General features: G+C 42.7%; 1 protein-coding gene across 1 annotated transcript in view; it reads right to left on the bottom strand.

Annotated features, from left to right (window-relative positions):
* LOC124214556 (uncharacterized) overlaps nucleotides 1–17,008 on the bottom strand; it is a 117,219-nt gene extending 100,211 nt beyond the window's left edge. Inside the window, exon 1 of the mRNA XM_046616945.2 lies at nucleotides 15,463–17,008. Coding sequence (XP_046472901.1) covers nucleotides 15,463–16,126 — 664 coding nt within the window. The 5' untranslated portion in view covers nucleotides 16,127–17,008. The remainder of the gene's footprint in view (nucleotides 1–15,462) is intronic.
* Nucleotides 17,009–17,575: the final 567 nt, after the last annotated feature.

The following is a 17,575-nucleotide window of genomic DNA, read 5'->3' as shown; positions in this document are numbered from 1 at the left end:
TATCACTTTCGCAGTTCTATCGGTCTTGATGTTAATGCTACGAATGTAGACATTAAATTTTGGGCCAAAGTACCTAGTTCCGGCCGTCGATTCGCGATAGCAGGTGAGATAAACCTAGTTGATTAATGATTTCTTCACTGTTCGGAACACTTGTGTGAATTATGTAATTTTCATGTTGAAAGCAACGCGTATCTATATTACTTGATTTTCATATGCATTCCAGTATTATCCTCTTTTGTGTGTAAATCAAACACGAAACTATGAGAATGCCGTGTTTCGCCTATTTCTCCCGGGAGTGAAGAGTACGCGCAGGCGTAAATGTCACGACGATATTTTCCGAAGAGAACATTGCTCTCACAGCGCACATTCGACGCAGGTGATTCATGCTGGCGTTGAATCAGCGGTATATCTATATCTATAACACTCAATTTTTCACAATATTATACGTGAAATGCACGGTACAGGTATCACCGAACGATAAACGTTATACGGCCAACGAAACGATAAAACCAAACAAATACTTACCGCACTTCCCACTCCTGACGTACAACATTTAAATTGTATGTACTGTACAGCGTCATGCTGATAGTATTTTATATCTACATAAAATATCCCAGTCTTATCGTAATTCCACGCGGGCGACGATCGATGTATCGTACGTAGTGTGCTTCGTAAAAGCTGAGTCAAGCAGGGATACGGCCTAAAAGATATCGTAATTATTCATTATATCGATTAGCCATTTCCATGCCCCGCTCGGTCGGAAATCAGACGGAAATGAAACATCAAAGATTTGCGATAATACTCCCGCAAATATCGTCGATTACAAAGGACCAATGCCGCCGGCTCGTGGTCACGGTAAAGCAGGTTATACGCATGTTTTATTTCAACTGCCGTGGCTTTTTTCGCGATGTCGAAATGCGATCTTGATTCCATAAATTTTTAATAGATCAGCCATTTCTGCACCTATTCCAACGGGACTGATCTTATTGGTCGACACCTTACCTCGTCAGAAATTGGATCCGAGTGGCATATCGTATCGATCATATTTAGGAACGTTCTTAGTCTCTACAAGTGCGTATGTGTGAGGTGAGCAAGAATGATTGTATTATACCGCAACGCAAGATCACAACGATTTTATGCTTCGCATGTACTTTTATACTAAGGAAGAAAAATTCCTAACAACAAGTGACTACATTTAAAGATTATGAGTCAGACATAAATATTGTTATTGATGATTACAAACAAAAAATGTTTCACACTATATAAATGAAATTATTCACTTTCAAATATAATCTAATGTTTCATAATCGCTGCGATATTTCCAATTGAACCTTTACGCAATCGTATCCTTTCAGACATTATCGTGTCCAATGAGTTGGTATTTCTCCAATAATGGTGGTACGTTGGTTGAATCCACAGTATCGTCCATCACACGCTGTTGTATTATTTTCAAGTTATTAGAACATCTAGATGTGATTCTTGTTATCAGCCATTTAAATACCACTGTTTAAATCTTTTTGCAGAGATGGTTGGTTCACAGAAACGTTACGGTCCTACGACCTTCTTAAATTGCGTTCGGTCAGCACTTTTTTAGTCGACTTATGAAGTCAAGTATGGAAGTTGAGTATTTCATTTATAGGCATATGTAATATCGTGTTAAAGTCTACGTAAAGTTTGTACGTATCATTCCCATGGTACTACAAAAATGAAAAAGATTTTAATCAATAATCCCATCGATTATCTGCATATTATTTAGAACCAGTTCCAGTTCGCTCGTATACAGAACGAGGCTTGGTAAGTTTCGAGGAGTTGAATGAAGCTGCAAAGACTTGAGATAGACCAAACCACTCGTCATAGGATACAAGGCAAAGTAATTGTGTAACGGCACGCAGTACAAAGCTTGGCTCTTGAGTTTTTACACTCACGCAAACGATGCCGGTACCGTGTGCCGGTATACAATATAGCTACAATTACGTCAATTGTTTCATCCTCAACTGCTTGCGTTTTTAGCATTTATACATAAAAATTATCCTCATTTTTACGGAGTGTGGCCCGATATACCATGTCAGTTCCTCAACATCTCTCAAGCCCAGAGTTTTTCTTGCACCTCCTCATCCTCATTCGTTATAATTTTCATAGGAATCGCGTGACTTGGCGAGTAAGTTGACAAGTTCGAAGACCCGGAATAGATTGACATGACTTGATGTAAGCTCCATTCGTATTAAAATGACTTGGAGTCACTTGACACGTCGTCAAGCGGTTTCATATGACTTCAAGAATTTTCGAATGCCTTTAAAAGACTCGACTCGACTTCAAGTGGTAACAATTACTGAAGTTATGCAACTGCTGTAAGCCGTGCATATCCCTGACATGAAGAATAGGTAACCGCTTGGGTAAATCGCACGAATGGCATCGATCACCCCGTTAAAATGCAGCGATAAGTAAATAGTCGGATATACATCAAATTGTCGTCTATGGCGTTGAATGTAACAACATAAATAGCGAATTTAGCTGTCAAACCGATCAAATTCACGATTATGCGGTACAATGTAATTTTATTTTTAATTTGATTTCAATGCAATAAATGATTTAAAAATAGACTAAGTACAGCGAGTATATTTCAGAAACCATGAACTGCAGGTAGGAGCGCTAGCCTTCTGCCTCAGCCGGGTCTTGCTGGCATTTAGGGTCCGTAGATAATTGGACGTGGGCCTTAATGTTGTTTTAATAAGTGGATAAATAAACATAAGCATAAGCATGAAACGTCATTTGAATCCGGATGTACCCGCGATGAGTGGGCTTTGATAACTCAGCAACCATACTTGCTTTTCAGCCTGTTAGGTGCAGGTACTTACCGGTGTGTCTATAACTCACATTCTACTCTTCACTCTCCACGATCACGTGCCCCCTGTCGCTCTGTCTCTCTCTCTCTCTCTCCTGCTCTGTGTTCGCTCCCCTTTGTAAGTGTCTCTATACAAGCACAGTGGTATGTTCGTGAGCATGCTATACAGACGAACGTAGAATTACCGGCGCATATACCTCCGATATTCTTGTGCTGTTATGTGGTATATCTATACCTACGTGCACCGCCGTTGTTCCTTTACAGTTCCAACGAAGCGCTTGTATGATAATTATGCGGTAAAACGCGGCTCGTAGACCCGCCGTGGAGGAAGCCTTCTCACGAATATCTCATAAATTAAGAATCAAGAGCGAAGCGAGGATTGAGACGTGCTCAGGCCACGCACAATCAACATCGGACAACCATTTCTTGCACCAGTCATGCTACTTGCCATCTGCGTATATCAAGTATTAATTACGTCATATAATACGGACCTAGTCCTTTTGTCTGCACTCGATAGCTCGCTAACGATTTGTGGAAACTACAGATACCTACTTTCCTTAACATTGACACGTCTTTAAGTAATTTCAAATGACCATTACTTCAAGGGTCGAATTGACTTGCAAAACGTGTCGTTGTTACGGAAATAAAATTTTGAATCAGTCAGATCGGTACTCGAACTGTGCTGGGTCAAGGTATCCCGGAATATGAAGAAAAACCCCTTATTCATGAGCGTAACAATGAAATTGAATCATCACTTTCATAAAACTTTCGTAACCACACTGTGATGAATCCGAGTAAATCATTCGTTAGCATGCTTATTTTGCTTGAACAAAGATGATGAATTCAACACCTTTGGTTGACTGAATATAATTGCCGCATAGGTAACTTACGTAAGTAAATAAGTTCGAGCATTTCGGAGCATCCGGCACTTCCGATCTCCGGTATATTCTGAGCAATTCTTTTACCATATTCTTCGGTTATTTGCTTTTTTTTTATTTTTTATTACTGACAAGGGACTGGGTATATTATATGGGAATTATCTATCTATATATATATATATATAATATAAATATATAAATTTCAAGTTTTTCTTCAATTTTAATTGAGAATAACTTTTGAAAAATTAAATTGAGGCAAAAATATGAAGAGATCTTTTTTGTAGAACATTAAATTTCCTTTAAGAATCTGTCATGATCTTTTTTATACATTCATTGATTCGTTAGTCACGAAATTCCAAATTAAAAAAGTCAAATCGAGAAATTATATCAATTTATTAAGCTTAATTACTCGGAAACGGCTTGTCTGACAAAAATCTATAATCAGACCTTTTTTGTAGGGAATTTAATTTTATAAAGGGATAAGTGAACATAAATTTTTTCACTTCAATATTTCGACAGTTCTGACGTGAAACATCAAATTATTACTAAAAATCAAAAATAGCGATGATAGACCTCTTAAAGTTAATATTAAGGGCTTAAAATTTCATGAAATTTTTTTTTTTTGCCATACTGAATGATATTCTCAATATATTTAAAAAAAAAAAAAATAGTCAATTTTTTTGGCCCAGTCTAATATATACATATATGTATATGTTCGCGCGGTTCGCGAGAGAGGGTTTGAATCTGCACGGTTGGAGGAAAAACGCAGGGTGGTAGATAAATAATTCCACCTTCGGTATTTTCGTAAAAAGAATAACACTTTTATTCACAAAGACTGAATTCGATTACGTGTGTTGAGTCCGCAAGCGATACGCGTATCGTCGCGTAGCCAGACGAATCGTAGCTAAACGGTGTTGTACTCGACCGAGGTACGAACGAGGCGAAGCGTACGCACAGAGAGTGGAAACCGAACTCTTCTATCCAATGTATCCAAAATATCGGCGCACGGCCCGAACAATATATATATATACATATATATATGTGTGTGTGTGTGTGTGTGTGTGTGTGTATGTATATATGTATACGTATAAAATGTATGTCGACGTGTTTGGGGCGTGTGAAAGGAGATGTAAAAAATCTCTGATCATCCGGCTATGCGTACGGTGCCTGCGTGGATAACTTATATGTATATACGTGTGCCTGAGTATGGATATGTGTATTTAATACATGTATTGATCGTATCCCACGATCAATTACGAAATTAATTGGCTGGCGGGCATCCAGTAAATCAACGAGAGTATACTTGCCTGCTGTAACAGCTACTGAATTCGCTAATTGCCATAAGTCTAGGGGACATAGCGAAACGATACGTGTCAAATATTTTTAATTGTTTCCACTTGCATTGGAAAAAAAAACTTACCAAAAGTATGCTCATAATGTAAAATAGTAGCAATTGTTTAAATTCAAAGACAAGAGAAAGAGAAGTGAACAAATTAATGATTTTATCCTTAAAACTGTTAACAACATCAATATAAATTTCAATCGATCGGCGGCACGAATTACAATAAAAATTGAGGTTTTCCGAAGCATCGAATAGCACGTCACTCTTGACCCCGAAATCAGAAAAAAGTTTCACACCTGCGCGGGCATAAATTAGGAACTGTGAGTTGAAATTTCTTCAATTAAGTACAATATGACGCGGCCAAGTGATAAAAATAATTGAAGATAAGGTTCTCGCTTATAATTGGCCCGCGGGGTTAATAGTCAGCGGCAAGGAACGCAGGCTATCCTGAGAAAGCCTATACGTATTACACCTACAGCACGTTGGCACGCAATCATTGAGATGTACATGCTTCGCTGTGCATATTCAAATTAAACTTTTTATCGCAAATCGGACTTCCCCATTAGGACATTATCTATGGACTTACGTGAAGATTTATCGAAACGAATAGACAGCGCCAAATTATAACTACACATGCTCGGTTGGTCCGATTTACACAGATGTAATTATACATGTTTTTAACGAATATGCATGAAATCAGGTGGAATAAATATTCTATCCATGACTTCAATTACTGCAAGATGAATGCGGTCACTTCTCTTTCTCTCTCACTCTCTATTTTATTTTTAATCTCCCCCGTGCTGCAAGATATGAATTGTTGACATATTTATATCAAACCTTGTGATTACGTAGCACGTAGTGCGTAATTATTTCCGGATGAAAATGGAAATTAGATCTTTTCAATCGCAATACACTTTAGACAATGGTGTACTATGGCGAATTGAACGTGGAACCAGCAGTCATGGCTGTTCGCCTGTTGGTGTATAGGAGGAAATACGATAACGAAGTGATAGAAAAACAACCGATAAAGAAGCGTGGGGTGGGGAGACAGATAGATGGACAAAAAGATAGATGGATATATGCATGTATTACCGAAGTAAGAAACCAGAGATAAAAGTATAACCTTCTCGGATACCGAGGTTGGCGAACATCCAAGTAGTTTGTGAAATATTACTTTATGCCAAAAGGTGCGATATCCCGTCGAAAACGGCGTCCCGCTACTTCCCGACAGTTTTGGACCATGGAAGGGCTAGCTATCACTTTGTCGGCGAGAAAAACCACGGGTCTTACAGAGCTAGCAAAAATATTTCATGCAACGAGGTAGGTACGGAAATCGACAGGCACCCGCCGACTCTGATTGTTTCTTTCTTTCTTTCCCATCTCCACGCCTCTCGACTCCCTGCCCGTTCATACCCAATTCTTCTTCTCTCTTCGGTATAGGTAGGTACACACATACAAATGTAATTGCATTACTTGGTACTACCGTGTGATGAACACCGCACGCCATGTGCTTACTTCTATGCAAATCCGTGCCAGCGAACAAAGGCTGAGACCTCCGAAGAGCACCGTTCATTTACACTGCTTTTAAGACGTAGACCAAATCTAACGTCCTCGTTGTCCCACTGCCATAATCAGATGCCATGCATTCATTGGATATGAGATAGGTAATTGCCAGGAATTGTCAAGAGGCTGCTGTGCGACAAGACATTTTTCGTACCTACGTACCCGTGCGGCGGCAGGAATATGACGTTGTTATACGTTTACGAATAATTCGATCAAATCATACCTCGGGATAAAATTATTGAAATATAAATTTTCAACTAGTCACGCATAATCCGTTATTCTAACAGAGCTACAAGTTTTCATAAAAGCAACTAGAAATTCTGATTTGTCTTCGTACATACAGAATATACGTAATTTTAAACATACACGGAAAAAAAAATTCAGCTCGTGGAACTAAATATTAGATAGTTACTTGTAAACAGTTCGTCGAACTAAACGTTCTGTTATTGGAAGAGCACTGCATGGTTCGTATAACTGACTGTTAGTCAGCTGTCATAGCTGTACGTTGTTCAGCTCTCTCAGCTAAACAGCTTCGTTCGAAGAGCTAGACCAGAATTTTTCGGCTCCGCTCACAGCGCTTATTATTAAATAGTACAATTATATTGCTATTAGTATTATTTTTCATCATTATTATCATTATTTATTCAGTGTCATTTACATATTTGAATGGACTATTTAAACAATTATCTATCAACTGTATTTAAATCATACTCATGAAATTTGAAGGTTATGAAATATGTCAACGCACCAGAGCACAGCGCAACTTACAGCTCTTAGAGCAAAACCATTCAGCTGTGAGAGCTGAACAACTTGCAGCTATCAGAGCTGACTAATATATAGTTGCTGTAACTACAAGATAGATCGTAGAGTGCGTATAGTTACTGGAGCTGTAGAATACAGCTCGCCGAACAGAATTTTTTTTTCCGTGTATGTATCGATGCGTCAATAATTTTTTGTGCCTTTGTTTCCGTGTCACGCAAACGTAGCTTACAGATACGCATACCCGAATGGGTGGATAGTTATTCCAAGAAATGATGATAAATGTGTCAATATAAATGTGCATAATACCCGCATCAATTCCCGCTAACCATAATTAAGTACGTACAAAATTTATATCGTGGGTGTAGATACCGCGGCTATTCCGCATAAGATAAGCGGATAAGTATATATACGCTTGTTACTACAGACTCAAGCTGTTAGTCATAATATCAAATATGCAGGTTTACCAAAGAGATACCAAACCATCTAAATACAATATTTTCCAAGATTCAGGCATTTTCCGATCACGATTATCCACCAATAGTTGAGATCCTGGGCGCGAGAACGGTTTAACCTCACGATCAGTCGAGTTTTACCCCAATTTGATCAAAATTAAATCGGAAGACTTTGTGATAGGTAAGGATGACCAGAAATAATCGATTTTCAATTAAATCTATTATTTTTGTTTCGATTAATCTAATATAATCGATTATTTTTCGAAACTCGATTAATCGACCGACTCGATTGTTTTTCCTCACGATCGGTTCTCGTTCTTTTACTCCCATGAACAACGCGATGCAATATCAATTAATTAATGCGATTAGAGTATCAATTATTATCATTGTCTTACTTACTAATTATGAGTACCTAGTTGAAATAACAAGTGAAAGTGAAAAATTTACACCTGAAATTGAAAAATATCTTGAATGAAACTATTAATTATAAAAAAAAAAAATAAAAAATTCCCGCTATTAACACCACATACTGAAATTTACGAAATTTTGGTTTCATAGGAACCGTTTCAAAAAAATACGAAATAATCGATTAATAGATTAATTTTTACCTATTCAATCGAGTTGTGTTCGATTATTTTTTTGGACTTGATTAATCGAAGCATCGATTATTTTTAGCTTAGTGGTCATTGCTAGTGATAGGTACTTTGGGTATTAAAAATCAAATACTGCATCTTCTTATTTACAGATCGGATCCACGCCAATAATGGTATTTCACAATTGCTCGATAAATGTTAACACCTTTCTGTGAACACCTTTTCATTTGAAGGGAGATTTGAATCGTTTTGCACGATTGAGTGAACTTTATAATATTTCGTTCCTAATTGTCACTGAAAATTTATTGGATAAATTTTTTACACATTATTTTACTCCAATCAGGCCTAGTGTAATGTTTCAGTATGAAAACTGAAGTAATCAGTGAAGTATTTTTAGCTTCATTGTTGTAATATCGAACTATCATTTGCATGCGGTATAAACAACATTTGCAGACGAATACTCGTGCATAGCGTACCTACTTGTTTCACGAATATCACCAGTTTATTCAATAAAATGACGAAGTTTCATGATTTTCTTTGGATAAAAAAAGTTTTTCCAAAAAGTAGCACGCTGGAATGGAAAGAAGAAAATTAATTGTTTTTAAAATGCCGCTTATTCTTCTTCCGCTTATACGCAATAGGTCGCAAAGGTGGTGCGCTTCTAATATAACCCTATAATAATAACCCTATGTGATTTCTCGGGAGACGCTGCCCATGGGACGGACAAAAATACGGGTCTAATAAAATTCGATCTAGTTTCACCGGTTCAAATTTTATCAAGATCTGTCACCCCAGATGATCGTCCTCCCCTTGCTAGTCCGGATTAAATCGTTCTTGCACCGAGTCTTAAATTTTTTATAAATATCGCTTTGTATACGTGAATCGTCATTGCGATAGAGCTCTCGACCGACGCGATTGACGTTCGATTCCGTCGCCATTGAACGCAAGGATGCAGCAGGTGACCTCTCCTCTTATATCCTGACGTACCAATATTGGGAACAGGACGTTTACGGAAGTAAATGCACCACGGTTATAAGATTCTATTACAAGATCCGGCATAATTTTTATCCCCGCAATAACAGTCACATTTTTTGATCCGTTCCCGACGAAATGAAAAACCAATTAGATTCGCGCGTAGATCAACCCCCGAGGTGAAAGAAATCGTCGATCAAGATCGTCTCCGAGATCGTAAAAGTCATGAGATGCAGGACCAGGAGAAGAAATGAATACCGAAAGGGGTAACCTAGCAGGTGAAATGTACCACGCAATCCTGACGTCTTTGTTGCGAGATCTTCAGAGATTGAAGGCAGCAGCCTGGCCGAGGTACAATACCCCGTACACGCGCTGTTGAATAAAAAATAAGAGTGAAAGGGTTATACCGCACCTTACCCACCGCCGCCAAGAGGAGCAGACACGCGCACTCGTCCCGACCGACGAATTCAAGGGCCAAATCCTGCCAAGCACCTTATACATATAAGAACTGCAGCAACAACGAGTCGGAGAGCTAGACCGCGAGCCCCGATCGGGACTCGAACGAAGGATCAAGGGGTAAAGGGGCGAGCAGCACGTGTCAGACCCGACCCTTAACCCCTCCCCACCCGCCCTGCCTTTATACCTTATGGTGAATCTTTGAAGAATCCGGTACGCGTGTCGCGGCGATTTAGATGGGCATGACAGGGGCAGGTAGACAGGGTCGGTTCTATCGGTAGGTAACCCCTGCATACCCTATCGCAAGGACGGGGCAGAGCCGAGTCTGCGGCAAGGAGGGAAACGCACGAGGCGGCGGAAGGAAGCCAGGTAGAAAGGGTTTAACCTGGTACCTGCTGCCATGCCGTGTGGTCACGTGCCTCGAAACACTATCGCGGCTCAGCTTTATTCGGCGGATACTTCAACCTCTCACTTGCACATCGCCCCCCCTTCCCGGCACACGCCGCCGTTACCCAGGTTGACGACCTACGCCCAGGGACGAGAGGAGGGAGGAGAGACCTACGACCCCCGCGACCTAGTCTCAAAGCCGACCGCGGAGAATTCGCCCCGCGAGGTGTCCTTCTGTTGTGGCCTACCTAGACGTAGGCACGCTTGGCGTAATCGAAAGCCTTGAATCGCCGCGTCGCCTGGGCCGAATTATGGAATAAAATTAAACCCTGTAACTGCGTATCGCTTCAGACATCCGATATCATGTGGCATACACCACCCTTTATACAGAGGCACGTATAACACCCTGATTACATCCAGCCGGATAAGCTTCATCTTTCACCGACACCTCACTGCACCTGCAAAACTGGAATGTGTGATTTCAAATTTTTTTCCGTAATCCTCCACGCAACCCTGTCAGATCAGATAAGCAGTTCAATTTTATTTCATTCAATCCCAGGAATTAAACTGTTACGAAAAACTGCCGCCTAGTAGCTGATAAAAACGATAACAGTATTGTTTACTGTCCAAACCTGAATCGGCGGACGGTTAATCACGATTGTTGCATATTTGAATTTAACACGGGCTTAAGCGATGCTGGTCGTTTGCGCATGCCAATAAATATATGTATACCTACCTATAAGCAAGTGGACGAGTGAGTTCATAAGTGAGCGAGCATCCGACTGTGTGATAATGGTCAAACTTTATCGCATGGTTTGCTCACGCTTGCCAAATATAGATATGGCTAAAATTTTCAACCTCAGTCTAACCATATGGCGGGACCTCGGAAGATCCGTCGGAATATCTTAGCGTGGGTGAAACGTGACGATGTATAAGGGCTTAATCGCTGTATCGAAAATTGCAGGATATTGGTGAGTGTAAGATTTTTGAAATGAAAATCTATAATATGAAATAAAAGCCATCGATGCATGCCTTGGACATAATTTTTCCCGTATATATGTGCCGGCCACAAGGTCCTTGTTATCGGGTCGTTGGGCGACTCAACGCCTCCAGCGTATACGAGGTCTGCGTACTAATGGGAGGAGGGTAATTTAAATACACACATCGTGTCAGCGGAAAACTGTCAAGCGCGATAAAAGCCGTTGAATTACGGTGAATTAAGCCCTATCGATAAAAAATGCGTCTGCACCATCATTGTCATTACTTTCAAATCTGCTGGGGAAAGTTAAATGGAAACATCGGCTGCAATGGGCACTTGCTCGGTGTTATAAAGGTACGGGCGCTCGCATCTCTAATCAATGAGTAACGCACACATATGTGTTCATTCGCTTTCGTGAACTTTGGTCCATATAAATGTTATAGGTAGGTATAAGTCTGTCTCCTGCACAGGGGTTTTCACACGAACGATATCGGTGTAATAGTATACCGAAAACAATCATATTATCACGAGTATCGCAAGTGAACTCATAAAAACTGGTCAAGGTCAACAACGGTACTGCATGAATCGACTCATGTAATCATATTTTTCGTTTGATTGAAAATTGCTTTTCCGGTTTGTCTTCATTTTCATTTTTCGGCACAGTGATACAGATAATTGCTAGCAGGATGATCCTCAAAATAGAATTCGACAAATTCGGACTCAGCTATCCCGTTAATCAGTTTAAAATAAACAAATAAATATAACTTACGAAGCACCATTCTCTTTGTCACGTCTGACCTCTCACGCAAGTTGCCTGAATTTTGCAATTTGAAATACATTGGTTATTAGGTACAATATTTCAACTTACCTTTTACCTCAGGACTAATAGTTTGCTAATAAATTTGTAACTCTGAGAAATGAGTGACCATTGATACTACTATTTGGTTAAAGTCTCGATAAAATCATCCATAGGGCATTATGTCGCAGTTGTACGCGATTTGAGTTGACCTTTCTTTCTTGGTATGAGGAAATATCGTAGCGAAAAATTGTGAATCTTGAAAAATGTAATTAACACAATACCTACAGCTACCCGTGTCCTATGACAAATATCCATAGATCGATTATTTATTTTGAAGCGGCTGTGAAATGAAGTTACCCGCTGCAGGTTCCTGGTATTTTATTCCATTATTATTACATATTACGGATGCAATGTTGAATCTTTATCAACTCGACATCTTTCGGCCCTGATCGAATTTCTTTCTTCAATTTTGAGATAATAATTTGTCACCTTGAAAGAAATCAGATTCAAACGATGTACAATTGACAAATAACGTCTGTTATACGCCATAACTATAACATATAAGATTATGCTAATTTTTTTGCCAACCAGTACTATCAATGCACACTAATTTCTCATAGAGATTTTTTTGCAAATAATAGGTAACACATCGAAATGTGTGCTGAAAACGAAGTGAAACGAACCCATTTTAAATGACAAGGTTCACCCGTATTGCGCAAGGATTTAAGGTTGAGGTAGAGAACTGTGCTCTGGAAGAAATTTTTATTCCTTTAATTGAAACTGATTTAGGGTGCGGCTTGATCGAGATTCACTAGAGTAATCTACAATTTCCAAGAATACCTTGATAACCGTAACGATCGCACATATCGCAAATGCATACCAGAAGACTGAACGTACATACTAGGAAAGCACGATCGTGATTCGACTTCCGCCGTGCGTTTATTGTCCCAGTGATGAAAGGTACGGGGACGCGGAACGGAAGAGTCAGATCGTAAGCAGGCCTTGTAGAACGAAAAATCTCAACGATCGGTTTCGATAATCGGCCATCGGTAGTAATAATAAGTAATAAGTAGTAATTAAAAAGAATTCTTCCGAGTAGGTACGAGGTAACAGTGATATGCGTCAACACGCGTTATACGAACTCGGAAAAGATAGTCGTTTATTCTTATTATACGTATTTGTCGCGTTTACCTCTTATCGATAATCGACTAATCTTCTTTCAAACTATTGCGCCATATCTTGGACGCGTTCATTCGAGCCGAGGCGAGCCGGCTATCAGTTCCCCTGCTGTTTAACATCTACATAATTATCATCGCTTGTACATTAAAAAAAAAAAGAATGTAAAAGGAAGAAAAAGAAGAAAAACGCAATTGTCAACATATTGACACAGCGTACAGCTAGTGTCGATCATGACGAAGATATACCGACTAGGCCCTCTCCCCTGCTCCTCCTCTGCTCAGCCGCCGAGCGATTCAGGCGCATAAGCTGGGCCCTTATCGCTCTTAACTTCGTTTACTTAACTTTGTTTAAAAATCAGCAGATACCGACCACCTATATAGATAGGAACGCGAACGTGCACGCCACATGAGCTGATCAGGTAGAATGTCGTGGAATATTACCTTAATCTCATGGTATTCCAATATTAAAAATCCAATCTATTGTTAAAAATCACTTTGAATTCGACGTCTTTATTTTTAGTGCAGTCTCATCTTGTATTGAATGGATGAGGCAAACTGCGGATATCTTAGCATCTGAGTGACTCTCGACCTCTCATTTTATCCCTTTTCCTTACTTTGCAGTGCAGGTATAGCTTATAAGTACCGTTCATGTTTAACGATGTTTCACTGATTCATGAAATATTTTTTACTTCCGAGTCCCAGTGCCATAATTTCTAGACTTTAAGTTATGGCTGTCGAGACGGCTGTAAAGAGACGACTGTAATTCATTATGTTTCATCATTCCATTCATATACTCATGAAACGATGCACTGTTAATCCGACTCATATCACTTTGTCAACAAAAATTCCAAAGAAATTGACAAGGGATCGTGAAAATATTATAAAAACGTCAATTCCAGAATACGGATTTTTGTCTTCACTTTTTTTTTTTGGCAGAAGTTTGGCTGACGTAAGTATTTGGTGATAGTGAAGCGGTAGCACCTAACTGTTGTAAGCTCACTCCGACTGTACGTGTCCAGAGTCCGCGAGACCGCATACTCATGATAGGTGTGGTAGAGCAGGTGCGACTCTGGTATAAATTTGTCAGGTGATTTGCCAATTCATTTGGCAAAATTACTATTTTCAAAATAAGATCTATGGATAACTTTTCGTCGCAATGTTGAGTGAAAGAGTTCAAACGCCGACTTGTATTTTGCTATCTTGCATATTATCAGGGTGGAAGGTAGTAAAACGAAAAGCATTGAAACACGGTTCAGAAATATTCAACTACATACGACTCCAGATATTGCAAAGTTTAGTCCTGAAGTGGACACGAGAAAGATTGACGAAATCGGTGACAGTAAAGAAACTCTGCAATTCTTGAACTGAAGACAAGTTAGGAGGGCGGGATTTGAGGGCTCTTAGCTTCTCTGACCGTAACGTTGATATTCGAAAAATCTTTGCTAAAATTATGTGAAAAATTTCCGGGATGTTGAATTCACGTATATCGGACACATTTTTATGAGAAAATGGAACTTATGCAGAATCATAATAATCGGTATTATCTGCAGGCTGGAACCCCTCTTCAACAAAATTGCACGAATTCCCCATGATGCAGCTGCACATCTTTCTCAGTCGTATTCCCTCAGTTTTCTGTAACGAGTTTATACGCGAAGTCAATGAAAAAAATTCGCCAAAGAAATCGACGAACGTAGGTCAAACTGAAACATCCTCAACTAAAGAACTTGATTCGAGGGGTCGGATTTTGAGCGGACAGATTCGATGTCACATTATTCAACGTAAGGATGTGTTGGGTAGAAGAGCACAAAAGCACCAATTGTTGCCACCGATATTTTTTCACGCATCATCCTAATATACCTGTACACCTACGCATATGTATCTAACCTTTGTGATCCAGGTAAATAAGATCGGACCGCTCATACATAAACGGTTCCCTTGGTGCGTAATACTGTGTGTTGGGTACAATGCGGTGGATTTGACAGTGGCACGGCGTTCCGCCGGGCGGAAAATGAGGGCGACGATTATTACGGCAGGGGTGGAGGGGGGGGGGGGGGGGGGGGGGGTTGGTAACGGCCAGAGCCTCGAAACGCTCCGGTAGAAGGGACGAGAAGAGAAGAGAAGGGAGAACGAGATGTGGAATAGAAGAGATACATACCTATAGAGAGGGAATAGAATAAGAAAAGGTAAGAAGCCGCCGTCGGGATGAACAATTAGCTGCCGAGGGTTGAGAGAATGGTAAGACGGATAAGATCGACTCACCGGTATCGGTTCCGTGAAGTGGTCCCGTCGGGCTTCCGCCGGTCGAAACGCCTTCGTCTTCGCTTCCGCTGTCGCTCCTCTCGCTGGGGCTGTAGCTTCTCCTGCTGACGGCGCTGCTGCCGCTATTGCTGGTCAACTTCTGTCGTCCTCCGAGGTTGTTATTGTTCCTACGGGGTGTCACCGCCCCGCCCTGAAGCCGCTCGTGCATCATCCTGACGGCGGCCTGAGCCGCAACGTGGGCCCTCGCCTGGAGGTGGACGGCTCTCTGCTGCTGGAGCGAGCCGACCGAGAAGTCGAGGGGCTGCTCCGGGTGCTCCTGGGTCCGGGACCGTGACCGGGATCTGGAGCGTGAGCCGGCCCTCGCCAAAGCCGTGACCGGGGTCGCGGGTGGGTCCTGATGTTGGACCCCACCGGGGGGGTTCCACCACTGGTGAATACCTCCACCCTGGGCAGACCGCCAAGCCTCGATCGTATTATTGTTCGTCGGGCTCGACTGGAGCTTCTGCTGGTGAGTGAGTCCCGGCTGGTGCAGATGGTGCTGCTGCTGAGGGTGATGAGGCTGCTGATGGTGCTCCTGGTGCTGCTGGGCCGTAGGTTGGCCCGCCGAAACCGCCTCGGTCATGTTGTTGTTGTCGAGCAGGTGCATGTTCGGCGTTTGCGTCATCGGCGGGGTTAGGCTCGACAGAAATGAAGCGGCAGGTACGAGTACCGGAGGCGGAATCTGCCGCTGGACCGACCTCGCAGCCTCCGCGACCCACCGGCGTACCGCCTCGCTGTCAAGACCCGCCAGCCCTGCACCGACACCGTATATCGTACCTTTCACACCGGGTGTGTTGCCCACTCCCGGTAGAGCGAGAATCTCAGCGCCCGCCACGGCGAACTCGGGGTCCGGACTCCCCGCAAACGAAGCCGCCACCTCCGCTAAATCCACCTTAGACTCGGCGGGACTCGTGTCCAATATCTCTTACGTTTCCTCGGCCCCTCTGAGCCGCACGCCTGCCGATCACCCTCGATAGTGTCCACCGATGTCGAGGCTAGACCCTGTCTTCACCCTCATCCGTCCCGTTTCTCGGTTTACTCGCCGAAGGTATAACGGGTGACGATTTTCTTGTTCGTGGGAGAACTCGTTCGGCACCGCCTCCTTCCCGCACTAGTTCACTCAAACCACCAGAATCAACCAAAACCACTGCAGGTATAAACGGCCGAAGCCCAAGGCGGCGCACTGATCGTCACTCGGCTTCTGCCGGTCCTCGCGGTGCTGGAGAACGTCACCACCCACGCGCGTGAATAATACTTGTTCGCAATGCGGGATTTACCACTGAACCGATGTTAGCCGGCCACCCGGGCCGGTTGTCACTCTGGGAAGGTATTTAATGTCGGGTAACGCGTTGCGCTCGATCCTTGAGGTGCTGGGGCCAAGACGCCGTCGCGTTCACTAACCCGCGGGGCGCTCTGTTATCGTTACCGAGGGCGCGAGCGCGGGCGCGTGCACGAGCGAGAGCGAGCGAGGTGCGTCGACGGGGATCCGGGAGTCGGTGCTCTCGCTTGCATGTGTGCAGCAACACTACGGCGCTCGAGCGGGATCCCGGCGTCACAGGGCGACGGGGGCAACACCGATGGCGAGGGCACCGCCGATCATAAGGTGGGGGAGTCGCTGGGCAGGAGGAAAAAAAAGAATATTGCCGAACCTGACCGACGGACGATCGCCGAGGTGGGGGAGACGCCCGTCTCTCTGACACACGGCGGGCCGACCGCCGTCGGCTTCCCAGATTCCCCTGACGGTGGGGAGCTTCCGGATGGAGGGGAACCCGGAGACCAATCCAGCGCCGCCGCCGTGCCACGGCAGCTCCGCCTAGGAGTCCTCCTTGGCATCCTCCTCCTCCTCCTCCTCCTCCTCCGCCGCCACCGACGCCGCCGCCGCTGCCGCTACTACCGGGAGGTGCGGGCGTACGCCGATGCCCTCCACCTTCTGCATAATTCCTCTTCGCCACGATTCAGCCGCATCGCCACACCGCTGAAAGATCTGAAATGTCGCGGGGAGCTTTGCATGGTACACGGCTGACGAATCGAGCCTCCACAGGTATAAAGGGCCCGCTGGGTGAATAAAGGACCC

This window comes from Neodiprion pinetum, chromosome 3 (genome assembly GCF_021155775.2).
Source record: "Neodiprion pinetum isolate iyNeoPine1 chromosome 3, iyNeoPine1.2, whole genome shotgun sequence".
Taxonomy (NCBI): Eukaryota; Metazoa; Arthropoda; class Insecta; order Hymenoptera; family Diprionidae; genus Neodiprion; species Neodiprion pinetum.
This window is presented reverse-complemented; position numbering and strand designations above follow the sequence as displayed.